This window comes from Biomphalaria glabrata, chromosome 1, assembly GCF_947242115.1.
Source record: "Biomphalaria glabrata chromosome 1, xgBioGlab47.1, whole genome shotgun sequence".
In the NCBI taxonomy this organism is placed as follows: domain Eukaryota; kingdom Metazoa; phylum Mollusca; class Gastropoda; family Planorbidae; genus Biomphalaria; species Biomphalaria glabrata.
In genome coordinates, this window is record NC_074711.1 from 53027589 (window position 1) to 53053969 (window position 26381).

The window sequence follows — 26381 nt, forward strand, 5'->3', positions numbered from 1 at the left end:
TAGATCTCAGAAAGTAGAAGAGAAAATGAACATCCGACATCATGATATTTTAGATCATCAAAGTTCTGATGCTACATCTATTTTTTTTATTTTCTGAAGTGAACCATTTAATTTTTTAAAATGATCTATAGCTCTCATTAAACTGCACCACACGACACAAAGAACTTAAAGAACCTCACAACTCAGGGCTCCAAAGTATCAGTAACTGTTTAATTTCAAATACATCACAAATACTGTACAGTTGGCAACAACATTACACTAACTGTCCAAATACCAAGTCTCTCTCCGGACTGACTTCACACACCGTGCTGTTTCTGACTTCGCCTCGTACTGGTCACATTGCAAAGTAACGTGAAGTGTCTTGACTCTAACACACTCGCTCTTATATAGGGTCTCTACTGGCATTCTAGAATGAGGTAGTTCCGAATCTCTGACCTACTTTATAAAACGTCACGTGACTGTGGTCTTATACATTGCAATAAAGGCAATATCTTCCTATGATAAGATGTAGATCTAGATTTAGTTCTAGCCTAGATCTACGAGTCCTACTAAATAATCATAACAATAGTGAATTATTGTAACATACTTTTTATTACTTAAAGATGTATAGATCTAGACTATTTTCCTGTTTAAAATACAATTAAATCAATGAGGTTATTAATGTAAACAACACACCCACGTGACTGAGAAGAGATCCGGAACGTCGCTTGACCACTGGTTGATCACAATCGCTGTGATTTGCGTGCGTAATATTTACGACACAGGTTCTTGCCGAACTGGCGTGTACTGTCACTCGTCACGGTTGACTGCTTGTCTTCTGCTGTCCTGGGACGATTTCCGTCAGCTAAAAACACACACAGAAATACCCCATCTGTCTCACCACCAGGTTTATAATATATATATATATATATATATATATTATAAATGTATTAAAAATAAATTTTAAAAAATTATTTAGGCAATAGCCTATCTTCTGACAGCTTAGGGGTGCTGATTTATTTATTATGTAAACAGTAGTATTCCATTAAGAAATTAATCGGATACGAAGAGCATAGTACATCATTCGGCCCACCAGGTACCAAAGAGGCCTATTATTCCTGATAATAACATTTGGCCTAGGTCTCGTCATTTTATGATTAAACGTGTAAAGTCATACGAATTTTAGTCTTATAGTTCTTGGTCTAGTTCTAGATCTAGACTAATCTAGTTCTAGCTCTAGATCTAGATAATAGATCTATTCTAGTTCTAGATTCTTGATCTAGTTCTAGATCTAGACTAATCTAGTTCTAGCTCTAGATCTAGATAATAGATCTATTCTAGTTCTAGATTCTTGATCTAGTTCTAGATAATAGATCTATTCTAGTTCTAGATTCTTGATCTAGTTCTAGATAATAGATCTATTTTAGTTCTAGATTCTTGATCTAGTTCTAGATCTAGTTTTTATGACAAATGGAAGGAGAGATATTATTTTCTTTTGCGAGGCGACAAGTGTTAATCTGTGTGACTCTAGTCATTTCTAGCTCATTACTTAAAGTAGATCAAGAATATTTTCTTTTCGTATTGCCAATTTATCTAGTTTTGTAAGAGGAATAAATGTTGTTTTTTTTTTAGGTTTTCTACATTACATTTCTCATTTTATTAATTTTGAATGTATGGATGAGGTAAATAATTATTTAAAAAAAAATTGAAGTGTACGCTAAATGAATATATGGAGGCGCGGTGGCTGAGTGGTAAATGGCTTGGCTTCCGAACTGGGGATCCTGGGTTCGAATCCTGGTGAAGACTGGTATTTTTACATTCGGGATCTTCAGGGAGCCTCTGAGTCCACCCAGCTCTAATGGATACCTGACATTAGTTGCTGAAAAGTAAAGGTGGTTGGTCGTTATGCTGGCCACATGACACCCTCGTTAACAGTGGGCCATAGAAACAGATGAACTTTACATCATCTGTCCCTTAGATAACTAGGTCTGAAAGGGGAACTTTACTTAATAAATATATAAAAAAACAACAACGTGTAATTGAAAAAGTACTTAGGTTTGACGATAATTCATTTTGAAAGATATAAACTTTAAAAGGGAAAAATTAATTAAATTTTATTATTATTATTATTATTTTAGTGCGGTCGACGAATCTTGCATGGTGCCTCAACGGTCCAACAGATAGGTAAAGGGTAAAAGGATAACTTTTAGTTCCCAATGATTTTTTAAAATTGTATTACTTTCAACGATGAAAACAATACTATGGTTTGAATATTCCTGATCCATTGGCGAATTCGATGGGAGCCGGCTCTGAGTTTGTGTGATAACACAAACTCTCTTTCAAATCTTGTAATCTTGTTTAAGAGATGAATTCACGTCATGGCATACTAATTAATTATTCCAGTAGTTCGTGGAACACCTTTTTAAACGAAACACTAAGGGTTCCGTGGAACAGCTAGGGAACACTGGACTAGCACTAGATAGCGCGCACCTTCTGTAATGTATGAGGCGAAGCGAAGCACTGCGTTACAGCAACACGTTTCTATGACTACCTTCGGCAGATGAAAGCCATTCAATAAGGTCGGAAAGATGTCAACCACACAGTGGTCCCCTCCACTCCACGCAGCTGATGTACCCAAAGGAAGGGCTGGTACTTGGTACGGTTTGGTACTAGCAACGAAGTACTGTGGTACTATGTGCTGCAAGCGGCCTTGGGGCATCGGCTCCTGATTTTTCCCAAAGTCTTTCCCATATTTGGGTACAGCAGCAGAGATTTGATTTGCTCGTTCATCAGGACCGATAATCAGAGCCACACGTAATGGCCAGGGGTTGGTCTGGTTTTCAGAGGTTGTTTTAGATACATGACATTGGGAACGTTTTGTAGGTCGTGGAGTGCTTTTATTACACACTACTTCTGACACCAACGACTCTGTACTGTTTGTTTACACTTTCAACACTTAAGATCAATAGTCTAGAAAGCACGTAGTGTTTGTATTTTTTAACACAACTCTAATAAACAAGGAAAAGAAAAAAGAAAGAAAAATGATATCCCAAATAGTTTTGTAATTGAAAAGAAGCAAACAAGAAACAGACGACTGGTTCAATGAGAAACAATTTATTGAAAACATAAAACATAAAAGGGAAATCATTTGGAGACTATGTCTGTCTTCCCTCAATACGGTCAAGGGGAGATGATTATTTCTTTCGGACAATCATCGTACTTACCCATTAAAACAAAAAATTAAATACGAAAATCAAATTAAATCCTGAGATTCAAAATAAAGTACATAGTCATCCATTGAAAAGGAAAAATATTTATAACATTAAAGACATAGCGAGTCAAGGAAAACAAAGGGCCAGCGACATAAATAATAATAATAACATTGTGTCATATAATGACAACAATAAATCCAAACAAACAGCAGCTACATCATAAATTAATATCGAAAAGTTTAAACAGTGGCGTAGTTAATGATTTGGTGGCCCGGGAAGTGGGCTTGACTTCTCTATGGGCCCCAGCATTTTGAAATTCAACATCAGGTCTTGAGATAACGACGTAATATTTAATGTAAAAACACGTTTCGGGCCTTCATTTGGGAGCCCCCTCAGGTGGGGGCCCGGGAAGATTTTCAAAATTGGACCCCCCATCCCAGCGACGCCACTGAGTATAAAGGGTACTTTTACCTAGCTAGTCGTAATTATGACATCGTTCCTACATCCAAATACAACATATCTTAAATGATTGTCCTATATAAGCTTGACATATATAACAAATGTATTAAGATTGGAATTTTAAAAATCTAAATTGAAATCTATACAAAACCTATATAGCCAGACTTACGGGACAGAAATTATTTTGTTTAATAACTATTGATAATCATACCCATCGCTACTTAAGTTGAGAACGTTTTCACATAGCTCTATTGATGTCGCAAATAACCTACACCTAGATCTACTGATGTCGCAAATAAACTATATCTTAATCTATTGATGTCGCAAATAAACTAGATCTTAATCTATTGATGTCGCAAATAAACTAGATCTTAATCTATTGATGTCGCAAATAACCTAGAGCTATTCTAGACCTATTGATGTCGCAAATAACCTACACCTAGATCTACTGATGTCGCAAATAAACTAGATCATAATCTATTGATGTCGCAAATAAACTAGATCTTAATCTATTGATGTCGCAAATAAACTAAATCTTAATCTATTGATGTCGCAAATAAACTAGATCTTAATCTATTGATGTCGCAAATAAACTAGATCTTAATCTATTGATGTCGCAAATAACTTAGAGCTATTCTAGACCTATTGATGTCGCAAATAACCTACACTTAGATCTACTGATGTCGCAAATAAACTAGATCATAATCTATTGATGTCGCAAATAAACTAGATCTTAATCTATTGATGTCGCAAATAAACTAGATCTTAATCTATTGATGTCGCAAATAAACTAGATCTTAATCTATTGATGTCGCAAAATAACCTAGAGCTATTCTAGACCTATTGATGTCGCAAATAACCTACACTTAGATCTACTGATGTCGCAAATAAACTAGATCATAATCTATTGATGTCGCAAATAAACTAGATCTTAATCTATTGATGTCGCAAATAAACTAGATCTTAATCTATTGATGTCGCAAATAACCTAGAGCTATTCTAGACCTACTGATGTCGCAAATAACCTACACCTAGATCTACTGATGTCGCAAATAAACTAGATCATAATCTATTGATGTCGCAAATAACCTATAGCTATTCTCGACCTATTGATGTCGCAAATAACCTAGGGCTATTCTAGACCTATTGATGTCGCAAATAACCTATAGCTATTCTCGACCTATTGATGTCGCAAATAACCTAGGGCTATTCTAGACCTATTGATGTCGCAGTCGCAAATAACCTAGAGCTATTCTAGACCTATTGATGTCGCAAATAACCTAGATCTATTCTCGACATATTGATGTCGCAAATAACCTAGATCTATTCTCGACCTATTGATGTCGCAAATAACCTAGATCTATTCTCGACCTATTGATGTCGCAAATAACCTAGAGCTATTCTAGACCTATTGATGTCGCAAATAACCTAGATCTATTCTCGACCTATTGATGTCGCAAATAATCTAGATCTATTCTCGACCTATTGATGTCGCAAATAACCTAAATCTATTCTCGACCTATTGATGTCGCAAATAATCTAGATCTATTCTCGACCTATTGATGTCGCAAATAACCTATATCTAAATCTATACATCTAAACAAAATGACTACAACATTTCGATACTCTCTGACCAACATACACAAACTTTAGTAAGAAATCGTGAAGTTAAAAAAAAATAAATTATCCTCTAGCTTATAATCTGCCTTTAGTTTGGAAAGAAATCTGGCAAAGTTATTATTTAAATTTAAAAATATTGTATTCATTATATATAAATATATAAAATTAAAACTATCACCCCATACAATTAATCAGCTGATTGTTATTCTACTAGGACCAAGGAAAAAGAACAGTGCGTTAGCGTTCTTTGATGTCAGCAAAAGGTCAACTGACTTCCAATCAAAAGGTAATCAATCAAAAGGTACGATTACTGCATTAAAGTCTGTTTCAATCAAAAGGTAAGTTTACTGCAATATAGTCTGTTTCAATCAAAAGGTAAGTTTACGGCATTATAGTCTGTTTCAATCAAAAGGTAAGTTTACTGCATTATAGTCTGTTTCAATCAAAAGGTAAGTTTACTGCATTATAGTCTGTTTCAATCAAAAGGTAAGTTTACTGCAATATAGTCTGTTTCAATCAAAAAGTAAGTTTACTGCATTATAGTCTGTTTCAATCAAAAGGTAAGTTTACTGCATTATAGTCTGTTTCAATCAAAAGGTAAGTTTACTGCATTATAGTCTGTTTCAATCAAAAGGTAAGTTTACTGCAATATAGTCTGTTTCAATCAAAAGGTAAGTTTACTGCATTATAGTCTGTTTCAATCAAAAGGTAAGTTTACTGCAATATAGTCTGTTTCAATCAAAAGGTAAGTTTACTGCATTATAGTCTGTTTCAATCAAAAGGTAAGTTTACTGCAATATAGTCTGTTTCAATCAAAAAGTAAGCTTACGGCATCGATTCTTTGAAAGTCTGCTTCCAACAGAAGAAATTCACAATGACTTTTCTATTTCACTATGTTTTAATTTGTTTTCCTATTAATATTCGACGAACCACACGAAGTTGTCATTGAAGTAAACCTGAGGATTTGAACTCACTTCTACTAGCTTAACCCCATCTCTTTTATTTAATAGGTAATCATAATCTCTCTTTATATATATATAAAGAGAGAGAGAGAGAGTTTTTATTTGCATGTGTCTATTGTTGTCTCTGCGCTTGGTCAAATCATGTACTATAAAAGTTACAATCTATTTCATAATCTCATTCGCTTGAAGTTCACATTTGGGTATTAGAAAACAATTGTTGACATGCCATTTGGTATTCATAATAGTCAAACATTTTATACAAAACAAAACATATTGCGAGAGACATTGATAAACTTAAATCTGAAGCACATTATATGGATATATGTACAGAGTAGGTCAATGAGTTACACACATAGAAACCGCTCAGTAAGCACACATAGAGAGGAATCAAACCGTGCATCTGCTCACCAGATACACACACACACAGAAACATGAAACACTCGCTAGCAAAAAACATGCATACGTTTAGTCCATTAAAGGCACACATTAAATGAGAACTATTTACACAGAGTGAGACCCACTGGTGAGAACCATTTTTGATCATATAGCTTTGGCAAATCTTTCGGAACTGTACACAGCGTCATGAACATTGAAACTAATGCTTATAGTAAACATGAGGACCAAACATTGTATTACTACCATATCAAGGGAGGTAATATGTAACCTTTATACAAAGTCACAAATCAACGATAGTCTCCCTTTGTATGGTTAAACATTAGGTTCCAGAGCTTATATAATTCCAAACAAAACCAAGTAGTCTCGATGCACACATATGACGTTTTGTGTGTGGCACGTGTGTGTAGTACCTGGTCAAATGGTTCCAAACAAAATTTAGAAAAAAAGGAAAAAAGATTTTCGTTTCGTAAAATGTAAAATCTTGTGTTACGTTTTGACTTGAAATGTAACACTAATGATGTTGATTTCTTTACTGTACATATCGGGACTAGAAAAATAAAATTACTTAACGACATATTGATCAAGAAAAATTGTTTTGTTTTCTTTTGCTCTAGTTAACAACTGCTGCTACCTGCTTCAGAGTTATTCCTTGATTGGCCCTTATTGACTGTACAGGAACAGAAAGATTTCAAGAATGAGAACGACAGGTCTAAATTCTTTCCTAGACTAGACTTTTGATTAATTAAAACAATGTGCTTCCCCTAATCAACTACTGGGACTTTCTTGTTTTATAAATCTTGTGTGTGTGTGTGTGTGTGTGTGCTAAAGACAAACAACAAACTCTATTTCCATTGAACGTGTTTACAAACCTCGTAGCACTACACCACGAGCAGGACAGTGTGACAAACTTCTTCTTGCCTATGTGGAGAAAGAGATTAGAACTATACTCCCTATAATATCAATCCACTGAGGAAAATATTTTTCATTGGAGTAACCTCCATAGTTTTATGACGTAACTTTCCTCATTTTGACCTGAATAGAAACAGTTCATGACTTCTTTTCAATATATTATTTGACAGATTCTAACTTTATAAATTAAAACAACACTTTTTGTTTGTTTGTTTCCAAAAGCGATTGCTCAGCTTACTTAGAAATTTCTATTTTTAGTATCCAATTCAAACGTTGACAACGATATCAAATTTAAACTGATATACACGATGATTGAAAGAGAAATCGCCAAAACCATGACGCTTTATTTCAAAAAAAATAATTGACTCCCAGCTGGACACTAGTGTTGTATAAAGCTTTAAGTTTGTATTTTATTCTTTACAAGTGCTCAGTGTGACCACCACTGGCGGCACGGACATCAAGCCGATAGGACATTTCTCCCAAACACACTTCCTGATGTCCCGTCCCCTGTGTTCACATAGAACAAGCTCTCTAGCACCTCTTCTGGGAAGTCGACATTTGGAGGGTAAATAAACACATGAGTTTCCCACAAAGACAAATTAAAATTGACACCCAGTTAACAATGACAACTCCTGTATCAAATAAACACAAATTCAGTCCATTAAATGCTTTAAAATGAATAAATGCGTGATTATTTTGGCGTATTCTTTTTTAATCACCCTATATAAATAGGGTCATCCATGTCTGGAATTGTTTTAGCGCGTGAAAAAAAAATAACACAGTCATTTGGAATAAAAATACATTCGTTTTACCGGTATATTTATAAACATATAAAAACAAAGACAAAATATACATGTTTATAAATATTCAAGTCGAAAGATACCATTAAAAAGTTACTATAAAGTAATGGCACAAAGAAACAAGTAAATATGTTACAATGTCTTGAACACCAGCCATCCAGATAACAAAGAAAAATGTACAGATAAGTAGGTCAAACGTTAACCAATCAATATATACAGTACAAATAAGTAGGTCAAACGTTAACCAATCAATATATGCAGTACAGATAAGTAGGTCAAACGTTAACCAATCAATATATGCAGTACAGATAAGTAGGTCGTACGTTAACCAATCAATATATGCAGTACAGAAAAGTAGGTCAAACGTTAACCAATCAATATATGCAGTACAGATAAGTAGGTCGTACGTTAACCAATCAATATATGCAGTACAGAAAAGTAGGTCAAACGTTAACCAATCAATGTATGAAGTACATCAAGTTGAACAGACTGTACACAGCTAGAATGACATCAAACGTAATGGGTAACATCCGAGAAAAGAGTGATCTGTTCTATATACAGATTATTTTATACATCTTAATGAAACATTCAAATCTCTTTGATTGTGTACAACAGAAGTTCCAAACAAACGGAAAGCCAACAAACAAATTTATAAATACATGACCAAAAAAATAATAAATTATACATTAAGGAAGTCAAATTGTACACTTAAATAGTATTGCGAGGAGGACCTTTATACGTGTAGACATAGTGACTAATTCTGTCTTCATAATTCTAAATTATAAAATATAATAAATAAAGCCCCCTTATGAGGTGTAAAAAGTACATAAATCTAAATATGTAATATTTCTAATTTTGGGTTCACAAAAATTGACATAAAGGGGGAACTCATTGACACAGACAAAAGCATCAACTAAAATAAAAGCATCATTTAATGTTTCTTAGATGATACATTTGTAATTTGGGACTAAGAGAATGATAAAATTGTATTTTGTTGTTATTCTTCTAAGTTTCCACTACGTTATAACGTTAGTATATATTGAAACTATTTGTTTACAAAACCTGTCTTTGGCCTACAATTAGAAAACATGAACTTTTGAAAACATGAACTCAACTCAATTACAAAGAATGAAGATGAATATTTTTTTGTAGAATACATTAAATAATTAAAAAAAAAATTGTATACTTATCTGTGAGATATAAAAAAAAAATAGATATGACTAATTTACGAAGTTATAAGTACAATGGGTGTTAGAGGCGCGTATTCAGTAGCCGTATAAGGGGTGGGGGGGGGGGAGATCAATCTGACCCAGAGGCTTATTTTTTTTTCTAATTTCCTTTAAGTAAGTTTTAACCCGAAGCAATAACAGAGAATAAATTACCATTCATTACGGTTTGGGGGGGGGGTAATGCCATAATTAAATTAACATAAACTCAAGGAACAAGGGTCACGAAACTCTTCAAGTTTAATTAGCTTTGCGTTTGTTTTCAAACTAAGACTATGACTTGAGAACTTAAAATACCAGTTTAGAAAGTGAAATAAATTCATTAGCCAGACCTTCATTACATATTCTATACACATGAGGCGACCAATTAATTAATCGAAGAGATTGAATGGGAAAAAATACAATCGCATGATAAATGCAAGAATCGACAGAATGCTCTGCAGATGTAGCATCTAGAGATGGTGCTGATGTTGGTGTAGCATGGAGAGATGGTGCTGATGGTGATATAGCATGGAGAGATGGTGCTGATGTTGATGTAGCATGGAGAGATGGTGCTGATGTTGATGTAGCATGGAGAGATGGTGCTGATGGTGATGTAGCATGGAGAGATGGTGCTGATGTTGATGTAGCATGGAGAGATGGTGCTGATGTTGATGTAGCATGGAGAGATGGTGCTGATGTTGATGTAGCATGGAGAGATGGTGCTGATGTTGGTGTAGCATAGTGAGATGGTGCTGATGGTGATGTAGCGTGGAGAGATGGTGCTGATGTTAATGATAAAACTGTTCTATACAAATAATTCTATTTTCTAATTTTCTTATTCATAAGATTTATTGTCGAAGATTTGCATTTCTAATCAGTCGACGTTTGAAACGAAATTACAAACTGAAATTCTTACATTACATGATTACCTTGTTTTGAACTAATCCAATACAGTCTGTACACGAGGTGATGGTTGTACATTGACCAAGGTTGTAAGAAAAGAGTTATCCTTTACTTCTAACATACAACACATTGTAAACTCGCAAGATGAGGAGTTGTTGTTATTTATGAAGAGATCTAAAAATAGTAACCCTGTCTTGTTCTGGAATATTATACTACTAAGTCTGTTCATTGTCTGCTTACTTTAAGACCAGGTAAAATGTCCCCTTACTTAAACATCTCAGTAGTTCATGCTTGGGAATGTATATGTCTAAAGAACAATTGAGGTAAAGCTTACTCTGTCTTGTCATCCATTAAAAAAAATGTGTGTACACCCAAAAGACATGATACTTTGTCAAGATTTGTTTATATAAAGATTGCACACTCTAGAAATGTAGAATAAAATAACTGTATAGGGAGACAGAATCTTCATGTCAGCTCTCGAGTGATCACATACGTTGACGACAGACTCCACGCCAAAGACGCCAGGACAAGTGACATCAAGTGCCACGAGCGATGCCTGGAGTCTTGAGAGTTTCTGCTACTGTGGTAGTCGGAGCTTCCTTTGGTGGCGGCTCCTGCGGAGATGAAATTGTAAAAAAAAAACATAAATAAATGTAAATCTTCATATGTATGTATGCATGTTTAATTCAAGAGTTTCTAGTCTTCAGAGCTATTCTTGGAGATTTCCACGAGAAACTAAGCAATGTCAAGGACACTAAATTGAACTTGACTGTTGCCAACTAAACGCAAAGGAATTGAGCTCTAGTGTTAACATTATCTCGATGCAAGGCAGTTGATCTTCGTATCAAATCACCTTTATTACCACTAGTTAGTTGTCTTCTTGTGTTTTAGATACGTTTCAAGTCATAGAGTAATAGTCTAACGCCTCCTCCATATTTCCATTACTTAATGCTAGATACGGAACAGTTTAGAAAAATTGATTCTTCAGTGTTAAAAACTGTACACCGGAGACACCAATATTTATTGTTTCTCCACTAGGTATAAAACATCACTTCATTTTATAAATTCTTGGATAAATAATTATTTTTTTTGTATATTGCATGCACATACATACAAACTAATTTGAAAACATTTGGAAAAAAAAATTTGGTGGTTTCCCGTGCTGTAGTTTGTTTCACCCACATACTACGTACTCTTTGATTGGTCCATCTAGTAGGAATGTTTCACTCATATACTACGTACTCTTTGATTGGTCCATCTAGTAGGAATGTTTCACCCATATACTACGTACTTTTTGATTGGTTCATCTAGTAGGAATGTTTCACTCATATACTACGTACTCTTTGATTGGTCCATCTAGTAGGAATGTTTCACCCATATACTACGTACTCTTTGATTCGTCCATCTAGTAGGAATGTTTCACCCATATACTACGTACTCTTTGATTCGTCCATCTAGTAGGAATGTTTCACTCATATACTACGTACTCTTTGATTCGTCCATCTAGTAGGAATGTTTCACTCATATACTACGTACTCTTTGATTGGTCCATCTAGTAGGAATGTTTCACCCATATACTACGTACTCTTTGATTCGTCCATCTAGTAGGAATGTTTCACCCATATACTACGTACTCTTTGATTGGTCCATCTAGTAGGAATGTTTCACTCATATACTACGTACTCTTTGATTGGTCCATCTAGTAGGAATGTTTCACCCATATACTACGTACTCTTTGATTGGTCCATCTAGTAGGAATGTTTCACCCATATACTACGTACTCTTTGATTGGTCCATCTCGTATGAATGTTTCACCCATATACTACGTACTCTTTGATTCGTCCATCTAGTAGGAATGTTTCACCCCTATACTACGTACTCTTAGATTCGTCCATCTAGTAGGAATGTTTCACACATATACTACGTACTCTTTGATTCGTCCATCTAGTAGGAATGTTTCACCCATATACTACGTACTCTTTGATTCGTCCATCTAGTAGGAATGTTTCACCCATATACTACGTACTCTTTGATTGGTCCATCTAGTAGGAATGTTTCACCCATATACTACCTACTCTTTGATTCGTCCATCTAGTATGAATGTTTCACCCATATACTACGTACTCTTTGATTCGTCCATCTAGTAGGAATGTTTCACCCATATACTACATACTCTTTGATTCGTCCATCTAGTAGGAATGTTTCACCCATATACTACGTACTCTTTGATTGGTCCATCTAGTAGGAATGTTTCACCCATATACTACGTACTCTTTGATTCGTCCATCTAGTAGGAATGTTTCACCCATATACTACGTACTCTTTGATTCGTCCATCTAGTAGGAATGTTTCACCTATATACTACGTACTCTTTGATTGGTCCATCTAGTAGGAATGTTTCACCCATATACTACGTACTCTTTGATTCGTCCATCTAGTAGGAATGTTTCACCCATATACTACGTACTCTTTGATTCGTCCATCTAGTAGGAATGTTTCACCCATATACTACGTACTCTTTGATTCGTCCATCTAGTAGGAATGTTTCACCCATATACTACGTACTCTTTGATTCGTCCATCTAGTAGGAATGTTTCACCCATATACTACGTACTTTTTGATTCGTCCATCTAGTAGGAATGTTTCACCCATATACTACGTACTCTTTGATTCGTCCATCTAGTAGGAATGTTTCACCCATATACTACGTACTCTTTGATTCGTCCATCTAGTAGGAATGTTTCACCCATATACTACGTACTCTTTGATTGGTCCATCTAGTAGGAATGTTTCACCCATATACTACGTACTCTTTGATTCGTCCATCTAGTAGGAATGTTTCACCCATATACTACGTACTCTTTGATTCGTCCATCTAGTAGGAATGTTTCACCCATATACTACGTACTCTTTGATTCGTCCATCTAGTAGGAATGTTTCACCCATATACTATGTACTCTTTGATTCGTCCATCTAGTAGGAATGTTTTACCCATATACTACGTACTCTTTGATTCGTCCATCTAGTAGGAATGTTTCACCCATATACTACGTACTCTTTGATTCGTCCATCTAGTAGGAATATTTCACCCATATACTACGTACTCTTTGATTCGTCCATCTAGTAGGAATGTTTCACCCATATACTACGTACTCTTTGATTCGTCCATCTAGTAGGAATGTTTCACCCATATACTACGTACTCTTTGATTCGTCCATCTAGTAGGAATGTTTCACCCATATACTACGTACTCTTTGATTCGTCCATCTAGTAGGAATGTTTCACCCATATACTACGTACTCTTTGATTCGTCCATCTAGTAGGAATGTTTCACCCATATACTACGTACTCTTTGATTCGTCCATCTAGTAGGAATGTTTCACCCATATACTACGTACTCTTTGATTAGTCCATCTAGTAGGAATGTTTCACCCATATACTACGTACTCTTTGATTGGTCCATCTAGTAGGAATGTTTCACCCATATACTACGTACTCTTTGATTCGTCCATCTAGTAGGAATGTTTCACCCATATACTACGTACTCTTTGATTCGTCCATCTAGTAGGAATGTTTTACCCATATACTACGTACTCTTTGATTGGTCCATCTAGTAGGAATGTTTCACCCATATACTACGTACTCTTTGATTCGTCCATCTAGTAGGAATGTTTTACCCATATACTACGTACTCTTTGATTGGTCCATCTAGTAGGAATGTTTTACCCATATACTACGTACTCTTTGATTGGTCCATCTAGTAGGAATGTTTCACCCATATACTACGTACTCTTTGATTCGTCCATCTAGTAGGAATGTTTCACCCATATACTACGTACTCTTTGATTGGTCCATCTAGTAGGAATGTTTTACCCATATACTACGTACTCTTTGATTGGTCCATCTAGTAGGAATGTTTCACCCATATACTACGTACTCTTTGATTCGTCCATCTAGTAGGAATGTTTCACCCATATACTACGTACTCTTTGATTGGTCCATCTAGTAGGAATGTTTCACCCATATACTACGTACTCTTTGATTCGTCCATCTAGTAGGAATGTTTCACCCATATACTACGTACTCTTTGATTCGTCCATCTAGTAGGAATGTTTCACCCATATACTACGTACTCTTTGATTAGTCCATCTAGTAGGAATGTTTCACCCATATACTACGTTCTCTTTGATTCGTCCATCTAGTAGGAATGTTTCACCCATATACTACGTACTCTTTGATTCGTCCATCTAGTAGGAATGTTTCACCCATATACTACGTACTCTTTGATTCGTTCATCTAGTAGGAATGTTTCACCCATATACTACGTACTCTTTGATTAGTCCATCTAGTAGGAATGTTTCACCCATATACTACGTTCTCTTTGATTAGTCCATCTAGTAGGAATGTTTCACCCATATACTACGTACTCTTTGATTCGTTCATCTAGTAGGAATGTTTCACCCATATACTACGTACTCTTTGATTGGTCCATCTAGTAGGAATGTTTCACCCATATACTACGTACTCTTTGATTAGTCCATCTAGTAGGAATGTTTCACCCATATACTACGTACTCTTTGATTCGTTCATCTAGTAGGAATGTTTCACCCATATACTACGTACTCTTTGATTGGTCCATCTAGTAGGAATGTTTCACCCATATACTACGTACTCTTTGATTCGTTCATCTAGTAGGAATGTTTCACCCATATACTACGTACTCTTTGATTCGTTCATCTAGTAGGAATGTTTCACCCATATACTACGTACTCTTTGATTGGTCCATCTAGTAGGAATGTTTTATGCACTAAGGTGTAAAGTATTAGGGAAAAACAAGATAAGAAAGGCAGGTCTTTAAAAAACAACTTTGCCATATCCACGCATGTATAACCCATTAGAAGAGTACAAAAAGGCCAGTAAAGTCGTCGTTCTCTTTTCCCCTTTTTCACTTCTAGTAAAATATAGACTCATGTTAGTTCATTCAAAACATTTCATTTGAATAAGATTGTTGAAATACGTATGTATTGTAATGAGTAAGTACGACCAGCCCCAAGGGGCTGTAACAGAGTTTCTTTATTAACATTTTTTTTTATCTATACGAAGATTGCGTATGTGTATATAGGTTTCATTCTTTGGGATCAACCAATTCTGAGCTGTTCACAGAGGACACACGTAGTTCATGTCGACGTACTCTTCCAGTCACATTGATTTACATTTGTCAAAATGAAACGAACGAGTGTGGCCCACAGTATATACATACAATACAATTTAAATCCCAACAGAAACTCGAGTTCGTTAATATAACAGCATCATTATTCTTTTCAATACATTTTTGTGTGTAAAATAATATGTTGTAATCATGTAATCGTGTTCAATTATCATCAATTAACTGCCTTTTTCATCTTGAAGAAAAAAATACTTATCGGGTCAAAATCATAACCAACTGTACGCCGCGAGCGTGTTGAGATTTCTTCCTTGTTGAACAATCGTGTATTTTGGCAAATGAATTAGTCTGTGTGTGTGTGTTAGACGTCAAGCCTTTGTTTCTAGTATTTCCTCTAGCTGTGAGTCCCTAGCGATACAGTTTCCACTGTGTTTCCCCGCCTTAACCGTACGTAAGTACATAGATGATCTTAGGGTCGAATTTTCAGTACGTATGTCGTTCACAAAGGTTCTTGATTTAGCGGCATTGCTAGATCTAGTTTCATTCCATGTTTCCGGGTTAGGCTTTGGGCTGGCTGGTATGGTATTGAGTCCTCCCTTGGAGCCGTGACTGAGCCAGGTCTTGGGCAGATATAAAAATATATACATAAAGAAGATCATCCTTCAAGGTACAGTGGAGGGAGCACAAAGAAAGGCTTGTCCAAAGAAAAGCTCGCTGGATAACATAAACGAATAGACCGGTCTCTCTCTTGATATACTGCTAAGAACAGCTGCTGACCTGGAAATGTGGAGGGATTCGATTACGCGAAACTGTCACAGCAACCATCATTGTTAATAATTTCAGGACGTCACAGGCGATTGTGTTAATCAGACTTTCAAAAGCACTTTAAGGATTTCAAATGTAAAAGTGATAGACAGACGGACAGACAAGACAGACCAACAGCACAAATAGAAAAGCGATTTTAGATTAAATATTATAACTAAATTTGATAGTAAGTAGCATTTAAATGGACATTATTTACATTGAGATTAATCTCTCTTCCTCAAACAATGGAATTATTTCTACCCAATTATATTTTGATTCCAACTTCCATATAGCTGAATCAAAAAGAGAATCTGATGAACACAAGATATGGCAATCAATATCTAACATTCATATAACAAATATTGTACAATGACTTGACTTTCTCAATTATTTTGTTATTCCATATATATCTGGCTATAGCTTTAACTACTAAGATTGAGAGTGTAGGTTGACCAGTATAGTTGCTAGCCTTGAACGAATTATTGTTGTTTGCACCTTAACTGTATTTATAAAACATCCAACAAATGATCCTTGGTTCCAATAAGGTAAGCGTGTATACAGCTCATTCATAAATCATTGAATGTATTAACTCCAGAGTGCAACATCTACAGGCCACTCATTGACTCCCTAATACATTCTAATGATATTGATCATTTAGAGCTCGGCCTTATGGGCTTAACATTACCATTACAATGGACGATAACTCTATTCTAATGTGAGCGAAGCAATGAGAAGTCAGCAGTTACTTTCTTTCAATGAAACACTTTTAATTATTACTTCCCTTTGCTTTTTATTTAATTTTATTTTCTTAACTTTGTGGACGTAAAGACGTCTGTGTCTGGCAGTAATTCATGTCCACATGTTACAATGTAGCACTGTAGCACTGTAGCACTGCTTGTCTGGAGGGAATATCTTTTAACTTAAACACACACAAAACAGTTATTTAGATAATATTTCAAGGACTCTAATATCTCAAATTAGCCCCTATGGTGCTGCAAGAGAAGGAGAAAGAGAGCTTCGATGAAAGAGAAAATGTGATATGAAAAGAGAGAACGAAAAGAAAGAAAAAGAGAAACACAGACGCTCTTCGAAAACTTAAATTATCAAAAGCAAAATAATGGAAGAAATAAATCTGTTCAGTAATCCCTAGAATATTAATTACCTCGGGTCCAAATCACAGCAACTGTAATCCCAAACTAATGTATAAATAATCTGTTCTATTGTAGGCTTGTGTGTATAGATATAATATATTGGTGACAACTATAACATGTGATTCTCTAGTCTCCGGACGCTTGAATATAATAATAAAAGCAATATATATGTCAGTATGAGAATGAGTGGCTTGCGCAATGAAAGTTGATAAAGGTTTTGGGAGATTGGCGCTACATTAGCATCATGCTCTCGCCCAATGCCGGCTGATTCCGGTGGCAGAACAGGGTCCAGACAACTGTAGCTGGAGTGCAGTGGATGATCAGTGTGCTTTATATGTCCCACACTGCTCCAAACGCTTCACGGCGTTTGCTTGGTGACGTCTGATGGCCTCTACTGTCTCATACAATAACAAAAGAAATAGTTCCAACAGAGCTTCTCTGTACTGTTTGCTTGGTGACGTCTGATGGCCTCTACTGTCTCATACAATAACAAAAGAAATAGTTCCAACAGAGCTTCTCTGTACTGTTTGCTTGGTGACGTCTGATGGCCTCTACTGTCTCATACAATAACAAAAGAAATAGTTCCAACAGGGCTTCTCTGTACTGTTTGCTTGGTGACGTCTGATGGCCTCTACTGTCTCATACAATAACAAAAGAAATAGTTCCAACAGAGCTTCTCTGTACTGTTTGCTTGGTGACGTCTGATGGCCTCTACTGTCTCATACAATAACAAAAGAAATAGTTCCAACAGAGCTTCTCTGTACTGTTTGCTTGGTGACGTCTGATGGCCTCTACTGTCTCATACAATAACAAAAGAAATAGTTCCAACAGAGCTTCTCTGTACTGTTTGCTTGGTGACGTCTGATGGCCTCTACTGTCTCATACAATAACAAAAGAAATAGTTCCAACAGAGCTTCTCTGTACTGTTTGCTTGGTGACGTCTGATGGCCTCTACTGTCTCATACAATAACAAAAGAAATAGTTCCAACAGAGCTTCTCTGTACTGTTTGCTTGGTGACGTCTGATGGCCTCTACTGTCTCATACAATAACAAAAGAAATAGTTCCAACAGAGCTTCTCTGTACTGTTTGCTTGGTGACGTCTGATGGCCTCTACTGTCTCATACAATAACAAAAGAAATAGTTCCAACAGAGCTTCTCTGTACTGTTTGCTTGGTGACGTCTGATGGCCTCCACTGTCTCATACAATAAGAAAAGAAATAGTTCCAACAGAGCTTCTCTGTACTGTTTGCTTGGTGACGTCTGATGGCCTCTACTGTCTCATACAATAACAAAAGAAATAGTTCCAACAGAGCTTCTCTGTACTGTTTGCTTGGTGACGTCTGATGGCCTCTACTGTCTCATACAATAACAAAAGAAATAGTTCCAACAGAGCTTCTCTGTACTGTTTGCTTGGTGACGTCTGATGGCCTCTACTGTCTCATACAATAACAAAAGAAATAGTTCCAACAGAGCTTCTCTGTACTGTTTGCTTGGTGACGTCTGATGGCCTCTACTGTCTCATACAATAACAAAAGAAATAGTTCCAACAGAGCTTCTCTGTACTGTTTGCTTGGTGACGTCTGATGGCCTCTACTGTCTCATACAATAACAAAAGAAATAGTTCCAACAGAGCTGTACTGTTGGTTGTGCCCTACTTGCTCACAATGAATATGGCCTCCAGCTCGAGGTCAACGAATTGGCAACTCAATTACAACTCTAAAACTATCATGACTGGTATCCTGGTCTATGGGATATCCTATCTTTAGCATTTTCCTGGTCTTTGACAATATCCTTGTCTTTATCATTATCCGGGTCTATGGCAAAATCATTGATGAAGGCTATAATATTTGTAAATGGCTATTGAGTGTCCTTGCTCATGGCCAATATCTTTGACTCGGCAAATCGCTAACATCCGATGTTCATGCATAGAGCTAATGCCCTTGTCCATTATTAATATATTTCTTTATGACCATTACTATATGCTTCATGACTAATTAGCCACGTCTGATGTCCTTGACCTTCGCATACGTCATTTGTCCAAAGGTTTCATTTTCTTTTTTCCTAACCTGAAGCGAGTAAAAAAACTTCTGAGTGTAATAAAGTCAATTGAATAAAGTCTCTTTTCATTTACATTGACTTCGCTCTTTCTTTGGCGCTCTTCTCCTTCTTGCATTGTTACCTCTCTCTCTCTCTCTCTCTCTCTCTCTCTCTCGTGTTCGGCACAAATTTCTTTCTTTCCATGAGAATAACTCATTAGCTCGTCTCGTTGCCTTTTTTATATAGACTTTCTGATTGGCGATTTCCTTTATCTTTAAGTCTTTAAGTCTTTATCTTCATCTCTCTCTCTCTCTCGCTTCTTATCTATATCTCTTTTCACTCTTTCTACCTTATTATCTCTCTCTAGTATCTCTTTTCTGTGCTGTGCCTTTTTTTGTATCTGACTGACCGAGCATCTAACAAATAGTGGCGAGTTTTTCCAGCGTATAAGAGGTGGGGGGGGGACTAGGAGGGCGATAAAAGAAAAGGAAGGGAGAAATAAATGACGGCAATGAAAGGGTCAAAGGTCAAAGTTGCGTGACAGGGCGCCAGAAAGGAACATGAGTTTGACTGAACAGTGGAGACATGAGGAGGATGGAGGCCAAGGAAACAGAAGTGTGGAGCACATGAGTGGAAGATAGGGATGGACATGGAAACTGAGGGTTCAAAGGTGACTGGGTTTAGGGTTAGTTTCTTAGCTCGACAGAGTCTCTTGTTGTCTATAGAGTTCCAGATATTAGGATTTTAGATGTGAGTCAGAGCACGATCACATCAGATCAAATGTTTTCTTGAAATAGTTTTATTCAACATTTTTTTAAGTTACAATCAAAACTTTTGTTTTATTTCGATTTTATATTTATATTACAATACATTTTTTAAAAATTATGTTTTTATTTATGAAATGACCCAAACCACAGCGTACATTTTTTTTTGTATCTAAGTGGACACCAGAACAGACAATGAAGACGGTCATTTGTATTCCATCCAAGAAGTGTTTTACGCTGGACTCAAACATATTTTTAAAAAAAGCAAAAATAAAAAATTGATATTTGATGTAATTATTTTAAAATCCTTTTTTTTTTCTAGACATTTACACACACAAAAATGTTGAGTGCAGAAAACAGATAATTTATATTTCAATCAGGATTAATTTTTTTTTAATCAAAAATTTTCTTTTTTTTTATGGGTTCTGTGATCCATCATACAAAATGGCATTAGGACGTGTGTGTGTGTGTGTGTGTGTGTGTGTGTGTGTGTGTGTGTATGTGTGTGGGTGTGTGTGTGTAGAGAAAGAAAGAGAAGACGAGGAAGATGTTAAAGATGCAGCCTAAGAAATGGGCTGAAGTTTAAAAAAAAATACCTAGAACAAAAATATGTTGAAAAGATAAATGATGTTATACAAACAGTTTTTAATGTAAAAAGGTTTCGAAAATTAAATAAACATTGTTCGAGTCTTTTAATGGAATCAGAATATTAAGAGGTTTTCAGGGACAGCAACTCCGATAATTTTTAAATAATTCAAAATTTCTATAAAGTACAAACAGACTTACCCCTCTTGACATTGTTACTGTCTCCTGTAGAAAGAAGAGAAATGAAATGAAATAAAACACTAATGATTGTTTTCAATGTGCCAATAGTTAATAAAGGTATCTACCAGATCTACATTTGGATGGTCGATAGCGGCTGTCATTTTAATTGCAATTCCATTCTCCCTTTATCTCTCTCTCTATATATATATCCTTCTCAACCTTTCGAACGCTCTCTCTTCCTCTTTCTGACTCTCTCTCTCTCCTTTTTCTGACTCTCTATCCCCCCTCTCTCTTTGTGTGTGTGTGTGTGTGTGTATAGTTTACACAGTAATATAGAACCTTTTTACATAGATTAACATTTTGATTCTAACAACATTAGTTATACAACGAAGTGTTGGTCTTCAAAAAAAAAATCAAAAAAAAAATCGTAGTTTCTCCTTTCTCAACAAACATGCGCCCCCTCTCTTCTTAACACGTGGCGCCCCTTTATCAACACGTCGCACCAACCCTGCTTTCGGTTCAACAAAAACGAGTCACTACTGTTGGCAAAAGTTCACTACTAAGGTAAATGTGTATAATTCCACATTTCGTTTCTTTTATACCCTGTGTGTATGTGTCGGTGCGTATGTGCGCGTGTTCCTTGACAGTTGATTTAGTATCTCGGTACAACGAGTTGATCACTAGAGTGGTTGCTAAGTCAACTAAATTAAGTGGCTGCCAAAATGGCGCTTCCACCACACAGTACTTATAGTTTGTTGATGTCCAATGTTTGACGTATTTCGGATGTTCCTTCAGAGTTGAAGATAATTTACTTCCTAGTTCAAACCTCCCGCAGGTCTAAGGGCGATGAGAGCGATCAGGGTTTGAACTCGGGACCATCTATAAGTCTGAACGACAGTCCAGCGCGCAAACCGCACGACCAGGCAGCCAGTGTAAGAGAGATTAAAGGAATCAAGGACTTGTGATTGAGAGAAAAAGAGATGCAAGACATACTAGTCCACCACTGCAGTTGTTATGTATGTCCCCGTTGTAGTGTTTCAAATATAGCAATAGATAGATATTATAACTAGGTCGTGTTTGTTGACAACAGGGGAGAGAAGCTGAAAGATTTAAACACCGAAGTCTAATGACCGAAACTAAATTCTTCACTATAGTTGTTTGATTTTGAAATGTTAAAAAAATGTAAATACATATTTTAATAAAAATGGATACAAATTTAAAGTTAAGAAAAAATTAATTTTAAATAATAGGCCTAAAAAGTAAAAAAGAATGTAATACAATATAATAAACGGAATTTTCTAAAACTGAAACTGAAATAAGTTCTTTATAAAAAAGGACCTATTCTACATTACACTGAAAGTTTCCATTCCTATATTATGTATACTCCTATACTGTAGTGATGTCAAGTCTGTAGGTAGCGAAGTGATAATAAAGTCACAAAGAAATATGAAAATGTTCTTCCCAGTTCCTAGTGTCTGCCATGACTGTACCCTGGAATCAACGACGTTTTTGAGTGCTGTTGTATTGGGGAGGCGTCATGGGGAGCCAGCGGGTAGGCGCCCTGCGGTGTTAAATGAAAAGAAATGGAGTCGGGAGTTTTTGTGGCGTTTTTGTAATTTTTCCTTCGCCAACAATGTGTGAGTGCGTGTGTGAATGTAAATGTGTGAGTGCGTGTGTGAATGTATATCTGTGTTTTTGTATGTGTGTGTATGTCATTGTCTATGTTCATTTTCAAATCTCAATGCAAGAAATGCGAAGCTGGGAGGAGGGAGGGGTCACATATCAATTCCAATGATATTAAATGACATTTCCGAAATAGCCTGACATCTAATTACATGTCATGAGAATGATAAAGCTTCGTATACTAGCATTGACATTAGACATCTGACATGCAACATGTCTCTGAAACCAGTCAATGCAATAAGAAATTCAAGGCATTTTTTTCTTTTTTTTAAAACTCCGTGATTGATTTGAAAGATTAGTCTATACTGAACTTAACTCTGTAACAGAACTATTAATTAGCTTCCTTAACAAATCACTTTTAAAAACTACTACTCAAGATGTCAGCATCATTCGGTTAGAGGATGTCAGTACAAGAAGCAGTGGTACATTACCAAGACCACTGTCACGTGCTGTGCGCGTGAAGGTACCAAGACAAGTGTACATTGGATGTTTATCTATAGGTGAAATATATCGCAACATATCGCAATATAAGCGTATAAGCCCTGCAATGCTTGGGGGAAAACAGCGATCTCTAGGGCAGATACAGGTCATCTGTTTCTGTGGCTCACGGTTAATGAGAGTGTCATCTGGCCAGCACAACGACCTTAGAGCTGGGTGGCCTCAGAGACGCCTTAAGATTCAGAAATAAAAGGTTCTAGTCTTCATCAGGATTCGAACCCGGGTTCGAAAGCTTAGCCCTTTACCACTCAGCCACAGTGCCTCCTTTTACCTTTACCTTTACCTATCCCTTAGTCTGTTGGACCGTTGGGGCACCAAGCAAGATTTGTCGACCGTCCATCTCCATTCCTCCCGTGCCTCCTGCTAGGAGGAAAAAGCACAATGAAATTTACTCCAAAACTTTTCTGGTATTACTTTCTGACCCGCACGTACGTCTTGGGGGACAAACAAATGTAATCTTTTGTAACTTCTTTTCCTTTGATTAAAATCACAAAGTATATTTACAAAAAGTAAAGCTGCTCATCGCTCTACACTACGCATGCGCACTACGCCTTGCACTCGCTTCAATACAACGAAGCAATGTTCTGGACAATTTGGGGGGGGGGGGGGCAACCGTCTTGAAATGTTATCCTCAAAATTGGGAGATAACAAAACTAGTCATTATTTGAAAAAAACGGAAGACAATTATCCTGGATCTAAACCTCTCGTTTTTAGACTGCCATTAAGTCTGCAATAAGTAATAATATTATTTTTTCACACACAAGATTTCCCTTTATCTGCAGTCTGTGTTTCTGTCATCAGACTTATCTCCCATGTTATCAATGTTATCTCCCCTAGCTCGCCCAGTCTCTAGAAACTGTTTATCTTTTATTTTGATGCTGTTTTTAAGTGGAAACTTTCTTCATTAGACTTGTATCTTACACACGCGGCTTTCTTTTTCTATTTATAGCCTCAGTGGTTCTAAAGTTGTTTACTTACATCGTTTCTCTAGTTGATAATTAGAATGAAGTGAAACAGCGTCCTGAAGGGCCATGCAGATTAATGGGTAGACTAGAAGATTAGATAAACTGCAGACAGGAAATGTCAGAATCACGAGGCTGCGCGTGAACTGTTTGTCACGTCCAGAAATGACGACTTATTTAACTAGCTGTGTTACCTGCTTGTGTCTGCAGAATGCCAACTGCAAAACTCACATGTATGTCACATTATGTCATTTGTCATTGACGTGTGAGTGTGTGTTTGTTTTGTTTAAAGTTGTCAATAATCTTTTAAGAACTTGCGCACGTGAGGATATGACGTAAGATGTTTTTGTTTTTATACACTTTGATCAACAAAATATCAAGAAGGGAATGAAAACAAATTCAAATCTTGTCTTCCACATTTCGACAAAACAATGACACGATGGAGCCAGATGTAATTATAAGACAATCGAGCGAGTGGAAATGAAGTCTTTACAAAACTTTTTGTTTCTGTTTTTCTCTGTAGGCTTTGAACTAGCAAATAAGTTGAAAAAAGCCTCAGGTTCAGAACGACTTGGCGCAGGAAGTAGAACGTCGAAAATAATTTCTAAATATAATTGGGGGCTCACTTCCGAACCGCATTCATTGTGGAAAGAAGTGGGTTTCTGGTGGAAGTACGACAGCCCTAACCCTAACAGTTTTATTACCTTATCATGTAAGCTACCTATTCATTTTCACAACTAAAGACAACATGGAAAGACAAAGGCCTAGCCCTCAACACCAAAATCAGACTGATGCGCTCCCTGGTCCTGGTCACATTTTTATATGCTTGCGAGTCTAGAACGCTGACTGCAGAGCTAGAGAGGAGGATCCTAGCAATGGAATTGAGATGCTACAAAAAGTTTCAAGGTATCTTATTTAAAGACCGCATCACAAACGAAGAGATTTAGAGACAGGGTTACTGCAGCGATTGGACCCCACGATGACCTAGTAGCAATTGTACAAAAAAAAAATACAAACTCTATGGCCATTTGTTCGGGGCTCGCAAAAACCTTTTCTTCAGGTAACATTATCAGGAAAAAGAAGAAGAGGCAGACAGGGAAGACAAGATAAAAGAATGAACGGGCCTGTCATTGAAAGAGATTTTATCCAAGGCAAAAGACAGTGATGAGTGGAGAAAGACGGTCGACAGTTCTTGTGTGGTGCCCTAACGCTCCAACAGACTAAGAGAGAGGTGAAGGTGTGATCATGTCAGCAACCTCTTCATGTGAGCAGTCACACTTCATTTGACGTACAAGGTTCAAGAATATTTTTAGCCTATTTTTGGGACACTTCAGAAGGCGAGCCAGGGGCGGTACGTGTTCCCAGCTTTAACCCCTTGCGCCCTAAAGCCTGTCATGATGATGTGCAAAGAAAAAACAATCCTATAACTGACCGGGTCAACTCGGTTTAGGTGGGTATGTGGGCAGGTGTTCCATCTGGTGGAGAGTCTGTAATGGTTGTCATTTTAAGATCTTCCACTTCACAGAACATTCACGGGCTTAAACAAAACATTCCTCAATTAAGCCTTTTGAGTAAATGGCTATCCATTGGTGAAAGGTCTTCAGGGGATTTTCCTCATCTTTTTCTGGAGGCAAATGAATGAATTCACCTTAACTATAACCCTAACCTTAACTATAACTCTAACCTTGATAATATCACTAAAGGTATCTGTCCATTTTGATTACGATAAGACAGTTGAAATACATAAGCATTATGTATGATAATTTTGTACATAAAATTGGTGTGCATTTTTTTTACAATTTTATCTCGCAGGATATTAACCGATTATGATTAAAAATAATCCTGTGTATGTGTGTGTGTGATTGTGTGCACGTGCCGCTAATAGCCGAGAGAACTCGTGGGAGTTGGTCAGATTATCTGGGCGCCGGGGAGAATGAAAGTAAACATCCCGCTCTCTTCCGATAATGAAAACAAACGAGAATTGTGATTAGTTGGATGGCAACAAGTTGGTGTGTGTGCGTGTGTGTTTGTTAGTTGCATGTGTTTTAAGGCTCCGAACAGCGGGTTCTCAAACGGAGGTAGCCTACTGTCTCGAGGTGTGTTG

General features: G+C 36.5%; 1 protein-coding gene across 9 annotated transcripts in view; it reads right to left on the bottom strand.

The window, feature by feature from the left end:
• Positions 1–3072: 3072 nt before the first annotated feature.
• The window catches only part of LOC106072481 (vascular endothelial growth factor receptor 1-like), a 227869-nt gene continuing 204560 nt past the window's right edge, over positions 3073–26381 (bottom strand). For 2 of the 9 annotated variants that reach the window (XM_056043634.1, XM_056043579.1), the window contains exons 7-9: positions 21156–21179; positions 4474–11062; positions 3073–4440 (exon numbers count right to left, since the gene is read on the bottom strand). In XM_056043634.1, the coding sequence (XP_055899609.1) occupies positions 10914–11062; positions 21156–21179 (173 nt within the window). In that variant the 3' untranslated portion in view covers positions 3073–4440; positions 4474–10913. The remainder of the gene's footprint in view (positions 4441–4473; positions 11063–21155; positions 21180–26381) is intronic. The other 7 variants (XM_056043602.1, XM_056043609.1, XM_056043630.1 and 4 more) reach the window with 7 other exon arrangements.